We start from the raw sequence: 16164 nt of genomic DNA on the forward strand, positions 1-16164 counted from the left end.
TCTAGAAAGACAGTGTGGACTTCCCAGGAGAAGGTGGACTTCTCTAGGCTAAAATTAGACTTGGTTGAGTAGAAGCAATAGTGTCACACCTTCATAAATCTTGTCCCTCAATTTTCTGCTCACTGTTTCATCCTCACCTGATTCTTCCTCCCCTGGAGCAAATTCTGGGAGTTTCCGTATCAGCCTGGACGGCTCCTGGTAGTCAGGGCGAAGGGGAAAGATGCGATCGTAAGTGGAGTTGGACTCCTGCTCGCTTGGCGATGAGGAGCGGTTATTGTTGAACATGCTGGACTCGCTTGGCAGGGAAAGGCTGACTGTCATTTCATCATCCAGCATCCTCCGGGACGCCTGAAAGAGAAGGACAGGGGAAAAAGGCATGTTGACACAAAAGGGATCATCACTCCCTCCTCTTCTTAAACCCAGCTCGTCCACTCAGATGAAATAACTCTCTAATACTCAAACTCCAGAAGCAATGCAAGTGACAGGGCTTCAGTCTGGTTCCACAAATGCTTGTGTTGTAGAAACTCAGAATCATCTTTCATTTCTTCAAGGCAGAATTTGACTTCCAAATTTCTGCACTGCCAACATTAATTAACTTCCATTGAAACACTTACAAGCATTATTCACGTGACACCATTAGAACCTATCAGTAGCCAATCAAAGAGTTTCTCAGTCTTAGAGTTTTCAATGTTCTGTTAAATAATGGGTTTTCCTGACACCACTCAACTGATTGATTTTGTGTAGGCATAAATTAAAGTGCTTATTAACGTAACAAATGTGCTGTAACATGATGAATCTGTAGTTCACCTGACCACTCTGGCATTGTAGATTAGGGTAATACCCGCTTGACCCTGCATTTTCACTAACCAAAAATAAAATGGCTACAAAATAAGAAAGGAAAGCCCTAGGTGCTAGGGATACTAACATGAATTATACCTAACACAGGAATAAGAAGAATAAAACAGCTAATTGTTCTGTCATTCTATTTAATATGACCTGCCTGCTCCTTCAAAAGGAAAATCTCATAATCTAAGTATAGGGGACTATTTGGATTTAAACACATGAAACGTTCTACTCCAACAAACACACTTTGGGTGCTCAGTGGAGAAACTTAGATGTCTGCTCCATACCCTAGACTGAGAGTTCCTTTGTTGCAGTAATATCCTCAGTACTGAGCATGCAGCCCAGCACATACTAGGTACTCAATAAATATTGGTTGACTCTCTCAAAGAGAGAATTCTGAGGACACCACTGTAAGTATCCTGCAGATAATGCTACAGCATAAGGCTATTTTGAGCAATGTATTTGGAATACATAGGTATGCTTAAGGGTCTTCTACAAAAAAATTCTTTCCCCCAGAAGAAATCCTGTGTCATTCCAGAGCATCTTGAGTTATCTTACTCAGGATGTACAGGGACAGAAAGAATTTCTTGAAGGACCAAGTTAAATATTCAAGGGCAAAATTTTTGTTCTCCCTTTTACCTGGAGAGTCTCCAATCCAAAATTCTTCTCCCAGACCATGAATATATGCCAGTAGGACTCAAAAGAAAGACTCAAAGAGTGGTAAATTCTGGCTCAAATAAAGAGAAAAATAGCTCACAGAGAAGAGAACACAGACTCTCCCCCGTCAACTAAAATGCAGTCATAACAGACTGTTCAGTAAGAACACAGCTTCAAGCTGTCCAATGAACCATCAGACCATCAGCTGCTACCACCACCACTCTCTGCTACCCCGCATCCTGGAATTTAGATACCACGTGTGTTCTAGCATTCTAAAAGACAAAAGATTTTGATGTTGCCTCATCACGCCAGTGGGTGAGCTCTCTGTGGATTCTGCCTTTCAGCCTTCAGTCACTATTTATGGATTGAAACCTTTAATTTATTTTTAGACTAATGTTAGAAGTCTCTGTGGGAAGCAAAGAGACCCTCTCTTCTGTGAAATATTCCTGCCTAAAATCCTTAAAATAAACCTCAATCATCTCAGAACTTGAATGTGTAACACATCAGAAGGAATTGCGTGCTACTTGTCTGGGTCATTCCCCTCACTTTTCTGATTTCAGCCCCTTCCTCTTGTCCTACCCACAAAGAGTTCAGAAGGTTCCAGTCCATTCTCACGGTGCCCTTTCCCTTTGTCTGGTATGTACTCTACATAGGCACTGGTCTCCTCTGAGATCCCATCCCCAAATATTTAGGCTATAAACACAATCAGCCTATTCCCTCCCTCCTGTTCCCTGTCCTCGATGGGCACCTCAAAGCCTCACAGCCCAGAGTATCTATGATCTCTCACAGTCCACATCCATTTGAGCTCACTGACAAGGGACAATGTCCATGACTAAAGGTAGAAACACTTTATCATCAGCCAACCCCAAGAGTATCACACATTTAGCAGCAGTGCCCAGAATTGCTATCTGGTCTAAGACACCAAGGAAAGTCGTAGATATTCCATCCGTGGTGAAAGGTATATATTTTAGAAGAAAAGAAGTCAACAAATTTCAAGACTGACCATTAGAACAAGCATAGAAAGCAGGACATTAACTGTATGACCTTGAGCACATCACATTTTCTCATCAGCAAAACAGTTAAATATAACTGCTCTGCCCAACTCACAATTATTCAGTGAGGTTCAAGTAAAATCAAGGAAAAAGTCTTTGCAGACTATAAAGTGTTAGACAAATGTAATAGAAAGTACATAGATCATTTGGCCTAGACTAAAAGAATCTGAGGAGGCACTCAGAAGGATGCATAACCATAACTTTCTTTTTTTGGGGCCGTACCATGTGGCATGCAGGATCTTCGTTCCCCAACCAGCGGGGAAGCATGTGCTCCCTGCAGTGGAAGCACAGGGTCCTAACCACTGGACTGACAGGTTCTCCCCAACCATAACTTTCAAGTACAAAAAGAAGTAGGAATAGAACTGTGAGAAACTTGGCTTGGATATTAACGAAGCAGCACAGGAAAGGATGGAGCCGCTTCCTACCCCGTGATTGTCCTGCACTTCCTCACCTTCTCCAGCATTTTCTGCCAGAACTGCCTCCAGAGGATGATGACAATGATAGCCAGGAGGATGAAGATTATGGCCACTAAGCAGCCAATCAGGATTCGAGTGTTGCTGTCATCAACTTTAAGCATTGGATCTGTAACCAGGAAAAGGACGAAGAATATTATCATCTCAAGGGGCAAGGAAGAGCATAAGGGCTTGGACTAGAGATAAGAAGGCAGAACCTATTCCTTCAGGATAATTCCACAAGATGCCACTTAACACTTGGTCTTGCTACTCTTGTATTCCTGTGCTCTTATATCCTACAGCCCTCCTCCATGGGACAGTAGCTTCCTCTTCCTCATGTATTAGACTGGATAATGGAGAGGTTTTCCATTCCTCCCAAAATTTTGCTCCCTTTATACCATGGCCCCTAATCACACCTCATGAAAAACAGGTGAAGAATCAGTTTCACTCTGCATTGAGACATGCCAAGGCAGCTGAGAGTCCTCTTTGGAGACACTTGATCACGTGTTTCCCAGATTGCTGACTTATACAGCCAGTGACTGAAGCAATGCATACACTTTTCCATATTTCTCTCCAATCGGAGAGACTAGCTTTTTGTTCCATTCATTCATTAAGATCCCTACAATGGGTCTCACCTAGAAATAGCCCTTTCCATGTTTTGGCTCCAAGCTTCCCAAACTTCTAAGAAGCAGTTGGAACAGCTCCAGACTCTGCCTCAGCAGAAGAATCACATGGACCAGCAGGGAAGAGAGTGAGGTTGGGCCCTTAACTTTGGAGGTGGTCTGTCCTATCTTTCCAGAGCTACTCTTCATTGAAAGCCACCTGGTATCAAGCCTGCTACACAGTCAAGCCTTTGCAAATCTCCACCCTTCTTCATCCTCCAGGAGGTCCCTTCAACTTAACTTTTATAACCAAGAAGCATACATACCATAGGTTGTGGGTGCCACAGGTGATGTGGGAAGGGCTCCAGAGTTGTTGTACATAGCAGCATCTGTCACAAAACAAGGGTGAGTCAGAGCTGGGAAGAAGACAGCTCGGTAGTGGTTTTTCTGAAGGCAGGTTGTAAGCTAGCACTTTGTGAAATCGATTTACTGGGTTGCTACAAGCCTTTCTTAGAAATTAAATCATATAATATATTAAGTAAAAAATATTGCCATTCATCTAAATAGTAAGGGCAACTTTTCTTTTGTAAAAATTTTGTTTCAATTATTACCTACTAAGTGTCATGGTACAAAAAAGTTAAAGAGAGTTATCAGAGGGCTGTGACCACACATTATCATAAATCATGCATAGGAAGTGAGATCCAAATTCGACAAAATGTAGAGAGAATACAATGGGTAAGTAGACATAGGACAGACATAGGGTTCAGATGCGCTTTCCCTTCAAGGAAATTACAGTGTTTTACAAAAGAGTTTTCACTATGCCTCAGAGTCCTAGCTCTTTAATTTGTAAATTAAGCCTTCTTCCTTAGAAATAGAGTACCCTTTACAGTGATGTTGAAGCTTCTAGGACTAGCTCCCAAAAGTGTATTTGACAGATTGATGTTGGTAACTAATTTTTCCCTCTGACTTGTCTAATCAAGGGGGTCAAGAATTAGAATATGCAAAGACTATCAGTAATAATAAATAATAATTAGGCAGCAATAATAAGTTATTGGAGTATTTGTTACAGTAGCCCACCCTACCCCAAATAATATACTCCTGCCTAAGTCTGATTTGGATTTACTTCTTCTTTGGCTCCGTAGTACCCAGTGCCTATATCATTTAGTACATACCACAGTGTTTCATATTTTAAGTTTACTCATCCATCTTCTATGAAACATTGGGCACCTTTAGGTCAAGGGCATTGTCTTGTTTGTCATTGTAACCTAATAAATAAGACAGTGCATGGTATATAGTAGATGCTCAATAATGTTTTATGCATGAATGCACACATGTTCATTTTAAGTAGTATATGGTATAAAGAGGAAGTAACAGTGAAGGAGATATACAAGGAACAATCAGATAAGTGCTGTAAAGTCAGACCCTTAAGACTGAGATTCAAGACAGTGTCTAAAAGGACTCTGGTCAGTAGAATAAAAAAGAAGAGATTCTCAGGAAGAAACTGTATTGAATTAAGTAATTATATTCCTCTTTGAGATGTACCATTGACCCTTGAACAACGTGCAGGTTAGGGGCACTGAGTACTCTGCGCGGTGGAAAATCTGCATATAACTTAAAATCAGCCCTCCATATACATGGTTCTTCCATATCCGAGGTTCTGCATCCATGGATTCAACCAACTGTGGATTGTGTAGTACTGTAATATTTACTATGGAAAAAAATCCATATATAGATAGACCCGTGCAGTTCAAACCCATGTTGTTCACGGGTCAACTGTACATATATGATACTTAGCGACTTCTATTTTGATTAAGAGATGGATGCTTCTCTAAGGCAGGTAAAGAATCCTGTCATAAGATTTAAATCCTCAGAGAGGGAACTTCCCTGGGGCACAGTGGATAAGACTCCGCACTCCCAATGCAGGGGGCCTGGGTTCGATCCCTGGTCAGGGAACTAGATCCTGCATGCATGCTGCAACTAAGAGTTCGCATGCCACAACTAAGGAACACATGTACTGCAACCAAGGAGCTGGCGAGCCACCACTAAGAAGCCTGCAAGCTGCAACTAAGGAGCCCGCCTGCTGCAACTAAGACCCAGCACAACCAAATAAGTAAATTTTTAAAAAATCCTTTTTTTAAACACACCTCTAAAAATGTGTCCTCTTTAATGTTAGTGAGGATGAAAACCAAAATAAAATCTATTAGATACCACTGAAGGTTGCTAGAGCATTGACTCATTACTCTGTAAATTGATGAAAAAATTAATTATGTATGCTGCCCTTCCAACATGAACTGTATTTCAGGGTTAACAAGCATATGGGGAATAGTTCTCCTATTCAGAAGAAACTCAGGTAATAAATGCAGAAGGAATAAAAGAATTAGAAAATCACCATTTAGCAACTCCTAATGAAATAATTTAAGCACTGGTCATCAATGGAGGATAAAACCTAAGGAGAAAGTTCATTGGGAACTTTTCAATGAAAGGATAACCACCTGAGCCCAGAGATCAATCTTAGCATCACTGAAAGTAAGAGATTCTAACATAACATCCCCATGATGAGGTTCAGCATAGAGTACACAGCACTATCCATGAAAAATCCTTGGCAAAAATGAATACTGAATTTGAATCAAGTTCACCTGTAGATATAACCACCAGTCTACAGGATGACAGAGGATAGAAGCTCCAGTAAAATTACACCACAGAAAGTAATCAGCAAAACCAGAATGGAATTTTTTTAAAAAACTGTTTTAGGTTAAAAGAGATACCACCTAGTAATATAATAAAGGAAATACACCAAGAGGGGCTAATTAGTTGGATCCTAATTCAATCAAGCCAACTGTAGTAAGACACTATTAGACAATCAGGGATACTTGAATGTGGACTGGCTATTATATTATATTAAGGAATTATTTACTAATAAATTTGTTGGATGTAATAATGGCATTATTATGAAGGTAATGTTATTTTCTCAGGTGTATTCTAAAATTTTAGTAGTGAAATCAAATAACGTCTCAGATTTGCTTCAAAATACTATACCAAAAAGGGAGGGATAAAGGAAACAAGCATGACAAAAAAAAAATCAATGGTTAGTAAAGCTAGGTGATGGATGGGGGTTCATTGTTCTCTTCACTTTTATTTAGACATCTTCATTTAAATATTTTAATAATGTTTAGGTGCCCTTCCTCTTAACTGGCTTGATTTACATAAAGGTTTTAACACATTGTACTCATTTTCTTTAATCCTTTATCTTACATCTCTTTTAGACAAATATGTGTGAGAGCCAAGTAAACATTCTGTCCACTTCTACATCCTCATCCCTACCCTTCCACAACTACACTAGTCGCAGAAAAGAGTCCCTCTATCTACCCATGAGAAGCCACCTGTACAACCGTCCTCCTTTCAGACACCCGCCAGTGAGAAGCTCTGGACACTGCCTTCCTCCTTCACCACCCTGCTCCCAGTTCCCTAAGGGGCCCCCGAGCTCCCAACCTGATTGGAAGGTGATCTCACTGAACATCATCCAGGTGTCAGCAAAATGGTATTGGCACTTGATGGCACTGGCCATGCGGTGGTGGAGGGGCACCGTGACGAACCGAGCACTGGGGTTGACGTCATCCAGGACAAGGGGGAAGGAGACAGCGTTAGGTTCCCATTCATTGGCTTCAGAGCGAAAGTAGCACTGTACCTCCTTAAAAATCTTCACTCCTTTGGCAAACATGTTGTTGCAGTGGACCTGGCAGAGAAAGAGGCATGTGAGTGACAGGGTGACCCTGTTGGGTGGCACTAGGGACACACTGCAACCTAACCCAGTAAGATCTTAGACCTGCCAAATTTCTCTGAGCACCACCCTTGGTGAATAATTGGTGCTCTGCAGTCTTGCGTTTTTCCCTTCTAGGAATCTCACAGTGGCAGTGATACCTTATAAAACCTGGGCTGCTACCCCAGTCACCTCTTTGCATTTGTGCTCCTCTGGCTACCTCACTGCATGCTGCTGGGAGTAGCGTCCTTATCTGTTAAATGAGGGCTGGACCAGCATCCTCTCAGTTCCTTCCTTGCCCTGAACTCTCTCTGCTCTATAACCCAACCACTCTAGTCCTCTCAATCACGGTTGCTATCTGCCCAGAATGGAGCTATTCTGAACTACTTTCTCCTATTTACATTCCAAAGCCAGTCCACTTCTTTCAGCAGGTTTCGATGAGAAACCTGAAATAATACACAATCCAATATAATTTCATCTTTCTCTTTAGAAATCTCATTTCCATTGCCGGGTATTAGCATTTGTCAGCCAGAGACACAAAACTTAATTATCTCTCTTAATTAAATTCAGCTTAGGTAAAGCCATTCTGATGAGAGCCTCAAATCTTCCTCATAGATATTTTCTGAGATGAGAAAAGAAGGCCTTTAGGAAGGTAGCTTTTTTGTTGTACCTTCCTTGGGATGAATTAACAGTTCTAGTTTATTGAATACAAGTAAATGGAACAAGGCTAAGAACAAAATCAAAGAAATACCAACTACAGCTTCAATACATTTTTCAGATGTTTTGAAATCTGCAAAGTGTTGGATAAGTAGCCTGTGGGGAAGGTAATAATCTTTCCTACAGATGTTTTGGGAATCCTTCTAGAATGCAAGTAAATAGCACAGGATTTCATTCTCCTGTGGACTTAACATATTTATATAATAAATAGAATATATTTTAAAATGCATTTATATATAAATATATATGTTTCAGAATCTCTTTCAATTTATTTTTTCTTGATTTGTATAGTAAAATTTTTTCTATTTTTCCAAAAATAAGGTCTTGGATTTATGATCATTTCTATAGTTTTCTGACTTTAATTAATTGGTTTATGCATTTACCTTTGATGTTAGACTGATGGACCTAGTGGCAGGGCAGGAATAAAGATGTAGACATAGAGAATGGACTTGAGGACATGGGGGCGGGGGAGGGGGAAGCGGGGGCAAAGTGAGAGTAGCATCGACATATATACACTACCGAATGTAAAATAGACAGCTAGTGGGAAGCAGCAGCATAGCACAGGGAGATCAGCTCAGTGCTTTGCAATGACCTAGAGAGGTGGGATAGGGAGGGTGGGAGCGAGGCTAAAGAGGGAGGGGATATGGGGATATATGTATGCATATGGCTGATTCACTTTGTTGTACAACAGAAACTAACACAGTATTGTGAAGCAATTACACTACAATAAAGATTTAAAAAAATAATAAAGAATGTATTCAGTACCATGAATTTTATTCTGTGTGGTTTTATATGTATCCCATTTGTTTTGATATATGTAATTTTTTCATTTTCTAAATGCTTTGTGGATTTGATTTTCTTTTTTTATTTGTTTTGTTTTGTTTTTATTGGAGTATAACTGCTTTACAATGGTATGTTAGTTTCTGCTTTATAACAAAGTGAATCACTTATACATATACATATGTTCCCATATCTCTTCCCTCTTGCGTCTCCCTCACTCCCACCCTCCCTATCCCACCCCTCCAGGCGGTCACAAAGCACCGAGCTGATCTCCCTGTGCTATGCGGCTGCTTCCCACAAGCTATCTACCTTACGTTTGGTAGTGTATATATGTCCATGCCTCTCTCTCGCTTTGTCACAGCTTACCCTTCCCCTTCCCCATATCCTCAAGTCCATTCTCTAGTAGGTCTGTGTCTTTATTCCTGTCTTACCCCTAGGTTCTTCATGACAGTTTTTTTTTTCTGAAATTCCATATATATGTGCTAGTTTATGGTATTTGTCTTTCTCTTTCTGACTTACTTCACTCTGTATGACAGACTCTAGGTCTATCCACCTCATTACAAATAGCTCAATTTCGTTTCTTTTTATGGCTGAGTAATATTCCATTGTATATATGTGCCACATTTTCTTTATCCATTCATCCGATGATGGACACTTAGGTTGTTTCCATCTCCAGGCTATTGTAAATAGAGCTGCAATGAACATTTTGGTACATGACTCTTTTTGAATTTTGGTTTTCTCAGGGTATATGCCCAGTAGTGGGACTGCTGGGTCATATGGTAGTTCTATTTGTAGTTTTTTAAGGAACCTCCATACTGTTCTCCACAGTGGCTGTATCAATTTACATTCCCACCAACAGTGCAAGAGGGTTCCCTTTTCTCCACACCCTCTCCAGCATTTATTGTTTCTAGATTTTTTGATGATGGCCATTCTGACTGGTGTGAGATGATATCTCATTGTAATTTTGATTTGCATTTCTCTAATGATTAATGATGTTGAGCATTCTTTCATGTGTTTGTTGGCAGTCTGTATATCTTCTTTGGAGAAATGTCTATTTAGATCTTCTGCCCATTTTTGGATTGGGTTGTTGATTTTCTTTTAGATGCTGTATTTTATCTATAATCAGAGCAGGGAGGGAAATACGCAGTACTTTGCCTAAGAAGTAAAAAACTACTCTCTAGAAGACTTCAGTGACCTGAAAGTCGTCTTTTACTTTTCATGTGTCTCAGAAAAATTAAAATATGGTAGACACCTGCTTGGCCTGCTAGTCCTGAGAAGACTAGCTCTGAGTCAGCTCCTGAGAGGTTTCTGGCACCTTCTAAATGCAGACATATGCTTTTGAATAATTCTGATCTGTGATAAACTAGTTAAACAGGAGCTCCTGGGGACTCAGGAAGATCAAAGTCAATTGAGCAAATATTATAACTTTATGGGGACTTTAAAATACATTTTATTATTTTTGTGACTAGAAATTCTCCCAATGATCTATAATGAATTGATACACATGTTCATAGGTACATATTGGGTATACACATTATTCAGCAATACAAATAAATTTTTCCTTGAAGCGTACATAGTCTTGTTACTGGGCATATTTCCCTCCACCCCCCCATAAACCTGTAAAGAATAATGTGTTAACCCACGATTTCACACACATTTTACAACTTCCCAAGAGCCATTTTGAGCAACACACTGGCAGATTGGGTATGTGTTGATCCTTCTGTTCTCATCACTTAACTAATAGCTATTAATCCAACTAGGAGATATGATCATCTTAACAAGTGAGAGTGATGTAGTAGACATGCATTTTCTTTTTGACTCCAGGTTTGTGCCAAGAATAACAAATTTTTATTTATTGGGAATGATACAGTTTCCCTTCTTCAGTGTCCCCATGTCATTCTACATACCTTCTTTTGCAAATAAATAGTGTCTTCCCCCACTGAACTGCAAATTGCCCCAAGGTAGGGACCATTTCTTATTCATCTCTTTACCCCCAGAACCTAGAATTCAGGTTTAACGTCTAATCTGGTCACTTTTTGCATGGACTTTTCTTCCATTCCTTTCTCTCTGAAACATACTTGGGATTGAGTAAGAAAAAAGGAAAAACTATCATTTGAGCTAAGTATCAGGGAACTCACCATACCAACGGAAAGGTCCTCAACCCTTACATCCAGGGTAGGCTCTCCTGAAAGGCCCTACCCCAGAGAAAATGGAAATCAGGCCTTAAGTCCCCCCCTCCAGTTCTTCTCATGGTCTGCACTTACCTCTCTCCAGAGCACACCCAGTCTGGGCTTCTCCCAGGTCTTTCAGCTTCCATCCAAGTACTCAATGAAATTTACCTACTCACTCTTAACTACTCTGTAATAGTTAACTGATAAAATAACTTCTGCTATTGCATTTAAGACATTAATTTTTTTTTATTGTTTTACTCTCCCTGAGGTAAAATACTTGCATTTTAATACAGATTTCTGGGTGATGGTGTTTCAGAAAAAACAAACCCAAAAACCTAATAATTTACATTTGAGGCCTTAGAAAAACCACCTCATTTCACCCTTGAATCTCACTCATTGGATAACCAACTCTTCTGACTGGGCAAAGAGTCACGGAGGTCCCACAGAGAAGACAAACTGAAACCCTGGGCCTGAGGTCTAGAATCCGGATGGTGGCCCAGCCAGGAGTCACAGTGATTCCTCCTGCCTGGCCCCAGTCCTTCTTCAAGTTTCTGTTTATAGTTAGGAAAATACTATTATATTCTCAGTGTCTTACTGATGTTCATCATATCTCCTCCTCCTTCTACCCCAGGTGGCAGAGATATTTATAACCATAAATGGCTAGAGTAGGCAATAAAGTATATCATTTGTTCACTTGCAAACATTTATTGAGCCTGTATATATTAAGTGTCAGACGCTTGGGTACAAAGACCAGAAAGCAGAGTCTGAGAAGGAGCTTGAGGTCTAGTAAGAGAACCAGACACATAGACAGATAAATGATAATAGATAGGAAACAAAGAACTCTGGGAACAGAACAGTATGGGATCTTCTGTCGTGATTTCTTAGTGCTGTGGGCATGGAGGAAACACTCAGGGATGGGAAGTGGTTCAAAATACAAAGCTCCTTCTTCTTCCATTGAGAATCAGAGCTGCAATGAGACACGCTTACTGGTAAGAGTGTGTCCCCTCCCTGCAGAGGGCTGGGTGGGGCCATGGAATGACTTCCAAGGGCCCTCATCACTACTGCCTTTGTGGGCCACTCCCTCCACAGAAAATATGTTAAAGTTATATTTTACAACTGTTTTGTTAAAAAGGTAAAAACTTTCAACGTTAAGGCTCTTTTCTTTTATTCTGACAGTAAAAGAAGTTAAAGGCCCATTTCCATGGGCCTTACAAGTATCGTGGGTCCCAGACACTGTGCCCACTTTGCATAACGGATATGTCCACTCTGGTGTTGAGACAACAACAACAGCCAAATACATTGTGAAACAGTGACCTAATCTAACATCCTTATTTACAAATGAAGAAACAAGCCCAGACAGATGAAGTGACTCAAGAAATGCGTGCAGCTAGTTAGCAGCAGAATATGTGCTTGAATGCCCTTCTGCTGGTACCACCCTAGGGTTCTTTCCAGCATGCTTTTTCCCTACACCATGATTTTGGCTTCTACGCCTAACTCCACTGACCTTCATAGTAGTAAAATTCCTGATGCGGTCAAACTCAAACATGATCTCGATGTAACCATTGGTGGCACTCTCATTTCTCCAGCCCACGTAGTCATAGCCTGGCCACACATGGTACTCATGGGTCTGGGTGAAATCATCCAGGCCAGACACCCCATCGGTCAATTGGCCCAGCCCTTCAGTCATGCTGCTCAAGCCAAAAGAGGAGAAGGAAAAGGGAGAGAGGAACCTGGAGTTAATTACATATTCATGGAAGAGCTTTTACCCAGTTTCTTCACCCCAGGTTTTGTAAGAGCTGATTATCTCGGAGGTTGAAGAATTATGAAAAATCCAATATATTTTGTAGTACTGACTCATTTATCCTGCATCAGTGGAGAACTAAGAATTTCATATAAATGAATTTTACAAACTATTTGATGCTTAACTCTATAATAGCAAAGCTTTGAAACACCTTTTTAAAATCATTTTATATGAAAAGCTTTCTATGATCTATTGTATCCTTACCTGTTCTTATATACTTAACAAGTCTTTATATAATGATTCAATATTATCAAATGCATTTGACTAATTCATCCATTAAGGAGTAAATGAATGAATGCATAGAACAAATACTACAGCAGATGGTGGCACTTGCTCATCGCTAAATAAATGGTCCCAGAGCTGGTTGGAAACTTTTCTGACTCTACTTTGACTGCATCTTGTCATTGTTCCGTGAATCAAATCCAGGGAAGCCAGTCATGCCTTCTTCTACCCCACATCTCCAACAACTTGATTCGATATCGAACAAAAGGGGGAAAAAGTAACTTCTAACAAATTTAAATACTGATTTACATTTAACTTTAATTACATTTGAAGAATACATTTAAATTTACTCATGGAGTAAATTTAAATACATTTGAAGAATTATATTTGAAGAATTTACTCATGGAGTAAAATGCATGGACCACATGAGAGTCTCAGGCACTGGATTTCGTTTTATTTTCTAGCTTGGCACCCTTTTCACTTCCGAGTGTAAGGCTCTGTTTGAATGGTTGAGTTTGCCAGAAGCCTGACTGCTGGGTGGGATGGATGTGTATTGATGTTAATTTGACTATGTGAAGAACATAAAGAGACCTCCTTTCTTCTGTTTATGGAGGGACAGAACAAGAACCCATCGTGTGGAACTTCTCTCTCCTCGAGCTCTGGAAGATATGTCAAGAGTCTCCCAAATGAAGAGATTGGGATATTCACACTCAAGCAATAATCTATATGACCCATGAGGTTATAGGCAGACCAATGTTATGTAAAGTTTGTGAATTACCAAAAAAAAAAAAAAGGATTAAGAGTGATTATGCCAGCCTTACAGGTACATTTTTAAATATATTTGTTCATTGAAAAATGTTTGGCAAATTATAAAATTTGACTGGCCTTATCCACAGTGACCAGAGCCTGGATCTCCCTTCCAAGGTTTTGCCATCTTTTTCTTCTCTCTACAGATCAGAAGGCTAGGAGAACATAAGTTTACTTGCAATGAATATATTTCCCATTATCCCCAGAAAAATAAATCCCCATGAAAGTCTTCAGAAAAGCAGTACAAATTAGAAGGAATGCTTATTCAATTTCTCTTTCATCAAAATTTAATCAATAAGGAAAGAAACTTTCCCTGTTTACTTCATATACTTTAGAATTGTTAGAATTTCTACAACAGTATATATTACTTTTAGAATTTTTTTAAAATTTAAATAAGTAACTTTTGCTACTATGACTATTTATTTCCTGAGAGCTCGAATTAGGTAACTCTGTATCTCATCACTTAGCCACCCCCCAGCTAGATAGCTCATGACCTCAATTATTAGGTGGAAGCTGGCTGTGTCTAAATCTCTGTGATTATTTTGTTATCTTTCCTCTGGGGTTCATCCAGAGGCATATTTCCAGTTACCTGCCTTATTTCTCTATTTGAATGTCCTGTCAGTCCCTTGAACTTATATTCCAAACTGAATCCATCATCATCCCTTTCTAAACTAAGTCTTTCACCTAGGTTTCCCAATTCTGTCAATTATACTTCTCTTCCATATCCACTAAGAGTCCCTGGCACATGATAAGCATTCAAAATATGTTTGTTGAATGAATAAATGTTGTCTCCATTGTTTTAGACTATTGTTTCATCTAACTCTTTTTCTCACATTACTGTCTTGCCCCCTGTATCCAATCAGACTACAAATATTCCCTAAATGAGTATCTTTCTCATTCCCATTCCCACAGTCAGCATTATGGCCTGGGTCATTAATTCTTTTCATCTGACAGAATTTGGAATTAGAAAATGTCCCCCTCATCTCCTCCCTTCCTATTCAGATCTAACCTTTGAATGCAGCTTGATTAATCTGTCTGAAGCACAGCTCCCATCATGCTCTTCCCCAGCTTTAAAAACCTTCAGTGACACATTGCGGTGATGATGTTGGTAAAGAACAACTCCTCCTCCCCTCTTCTTCCTGGCCCTGACATTCAAGTTCCTCCAAAATATGACAAAATGCGCCTTGCTATGCTTCTAATCTACTGCCTTGCTACATAAATATGGCCCATGGTTAACTAAACTGCTGATCTTTCCCAGACATTCCCGTAAATTTTACAACCATGATTCTTTTGTCATCATGGTATTCCCTCTGCCTAAAATGCCATTTCAAGATTCTTTGCCTGTGAAAGTTCTACCCATCCTTTGGGGTCATTTCAGATTTCCTCTATTCTATTATGTTTTAACTGGTCCTCCAATCAGATAATAACTTACATGTATATAGCACATTATCTCTACAAAATGCTTTCCTTATATACTTTTTTTTTATCACTTCAGCCTCATAGCAAACAGAAATAATTTTATGACATGAATCCAGGTGTTTTCACTCCCAATGCTCTATTTTCCTTCTATAGCTTCCTTGTTTCTTTGAATCCCAAAGCACTCATTGTGTATCTCTTACTCCTATGCTTGTATCATAGTAATTTATATCCTGGTTTAGTCCCCATTCCTAACTGTGAGCTTCTTAAAGGTAGGACCAATGACTTTATTATATTTGAATCCCTACCAAATTCCTTGCACATAGTAACAGTTGATTAGCAAACACTCACTAAACTAAACTGAATTCAATTGACCTCTGATTTCCTCTGTGCCTTGAGTTGATGGCAGTTGGGTGTGGCTAAGTGAAATGATGCCAAGACAGATTATGTAAAAGGGGAAGAACAGTGACTAAGCAGATGGAGAGGAAGTGATTAGTAATAGAAGACTGGATGAGTGGGGCATGGAAGCTTCACACAAGGCATGGAAGCTGGAGGGCAGCAGTTTATTCTTCACACCCAAGACAATGGAAGTGCTGTAATTCCACACTCCTCTTCCTGAGACTCAATAATCTCTCTCTCAACCACCAGCAACCTCCACCATCTGGTGTGGACTTCACTATGGTCTAACTTCTCTGCCAGGCTCAATCTTTGCAGACAAAGATTAACCTAAGAGAGAAAAGTGTTGAAGTGGGGTAGAAGAAGAACGGCAAGACTTGGAGTGAATTGGGATAGGTGGGAACATCTCTTATCCAACCCTAAGTTCATTCTGTATCTGAACATACTTCACCATGGCCCTCCCTTGGTTCATTTCATGTATCCATTGGCCC

At 39.9% G+C, this 16164-nt stretch overlaps 1 protein-coding gene across 3 annotated transcripts in view; it reads right to left on the reverse strand.

Annotated features, from left to right (window-relative positions):
* The window catches only part of DDR2 (discoidin domain receptor tyrosine kinase 2), a 160750-nt gene that overhangs the window by 18425 nt on the left and 126161 nt on the right, over positions 1-16164 (reverse strand). For all 3 annotated transcript variants that reach the window (XM_033855804.2, XM_033855797.2, XM_019931981.3), the window contains 5 exons: positions 12536-12719; positions 7096-7339; positions 3933-3995; positions 3004-3134; positions 138-348 (listed from right to left, as the gene is read on the reverse strand). In XM_033855804.2, the coding sequence (XP_033711695.1) occupies positions 138-348; positions 3004-3134; positions 3933-3995; positions 7096-7339; positions 12536-12719 (833 nt within the window). The remainder of the gene's footprint in view (positions 1-137; positions 349-3003; positions 3135-3932; positions 3996-7095; positions 7340-12535; positions 12720-16164) is intronic.

Source organism: Tursiops truncatus, chromosome 1 (genome assembly GCF_011762595.2).
Source record: "Tursiops truncatus isolate mTurTru1 chromosome 1, mTurTru1.mat.Y, whole genome shotgun sequence".
NCBI lineage: Eukaryota > Metazoa > Chordata > Mammalia > Artiodactyla > Delphinidae > Tursiops > Tursiops truncatus.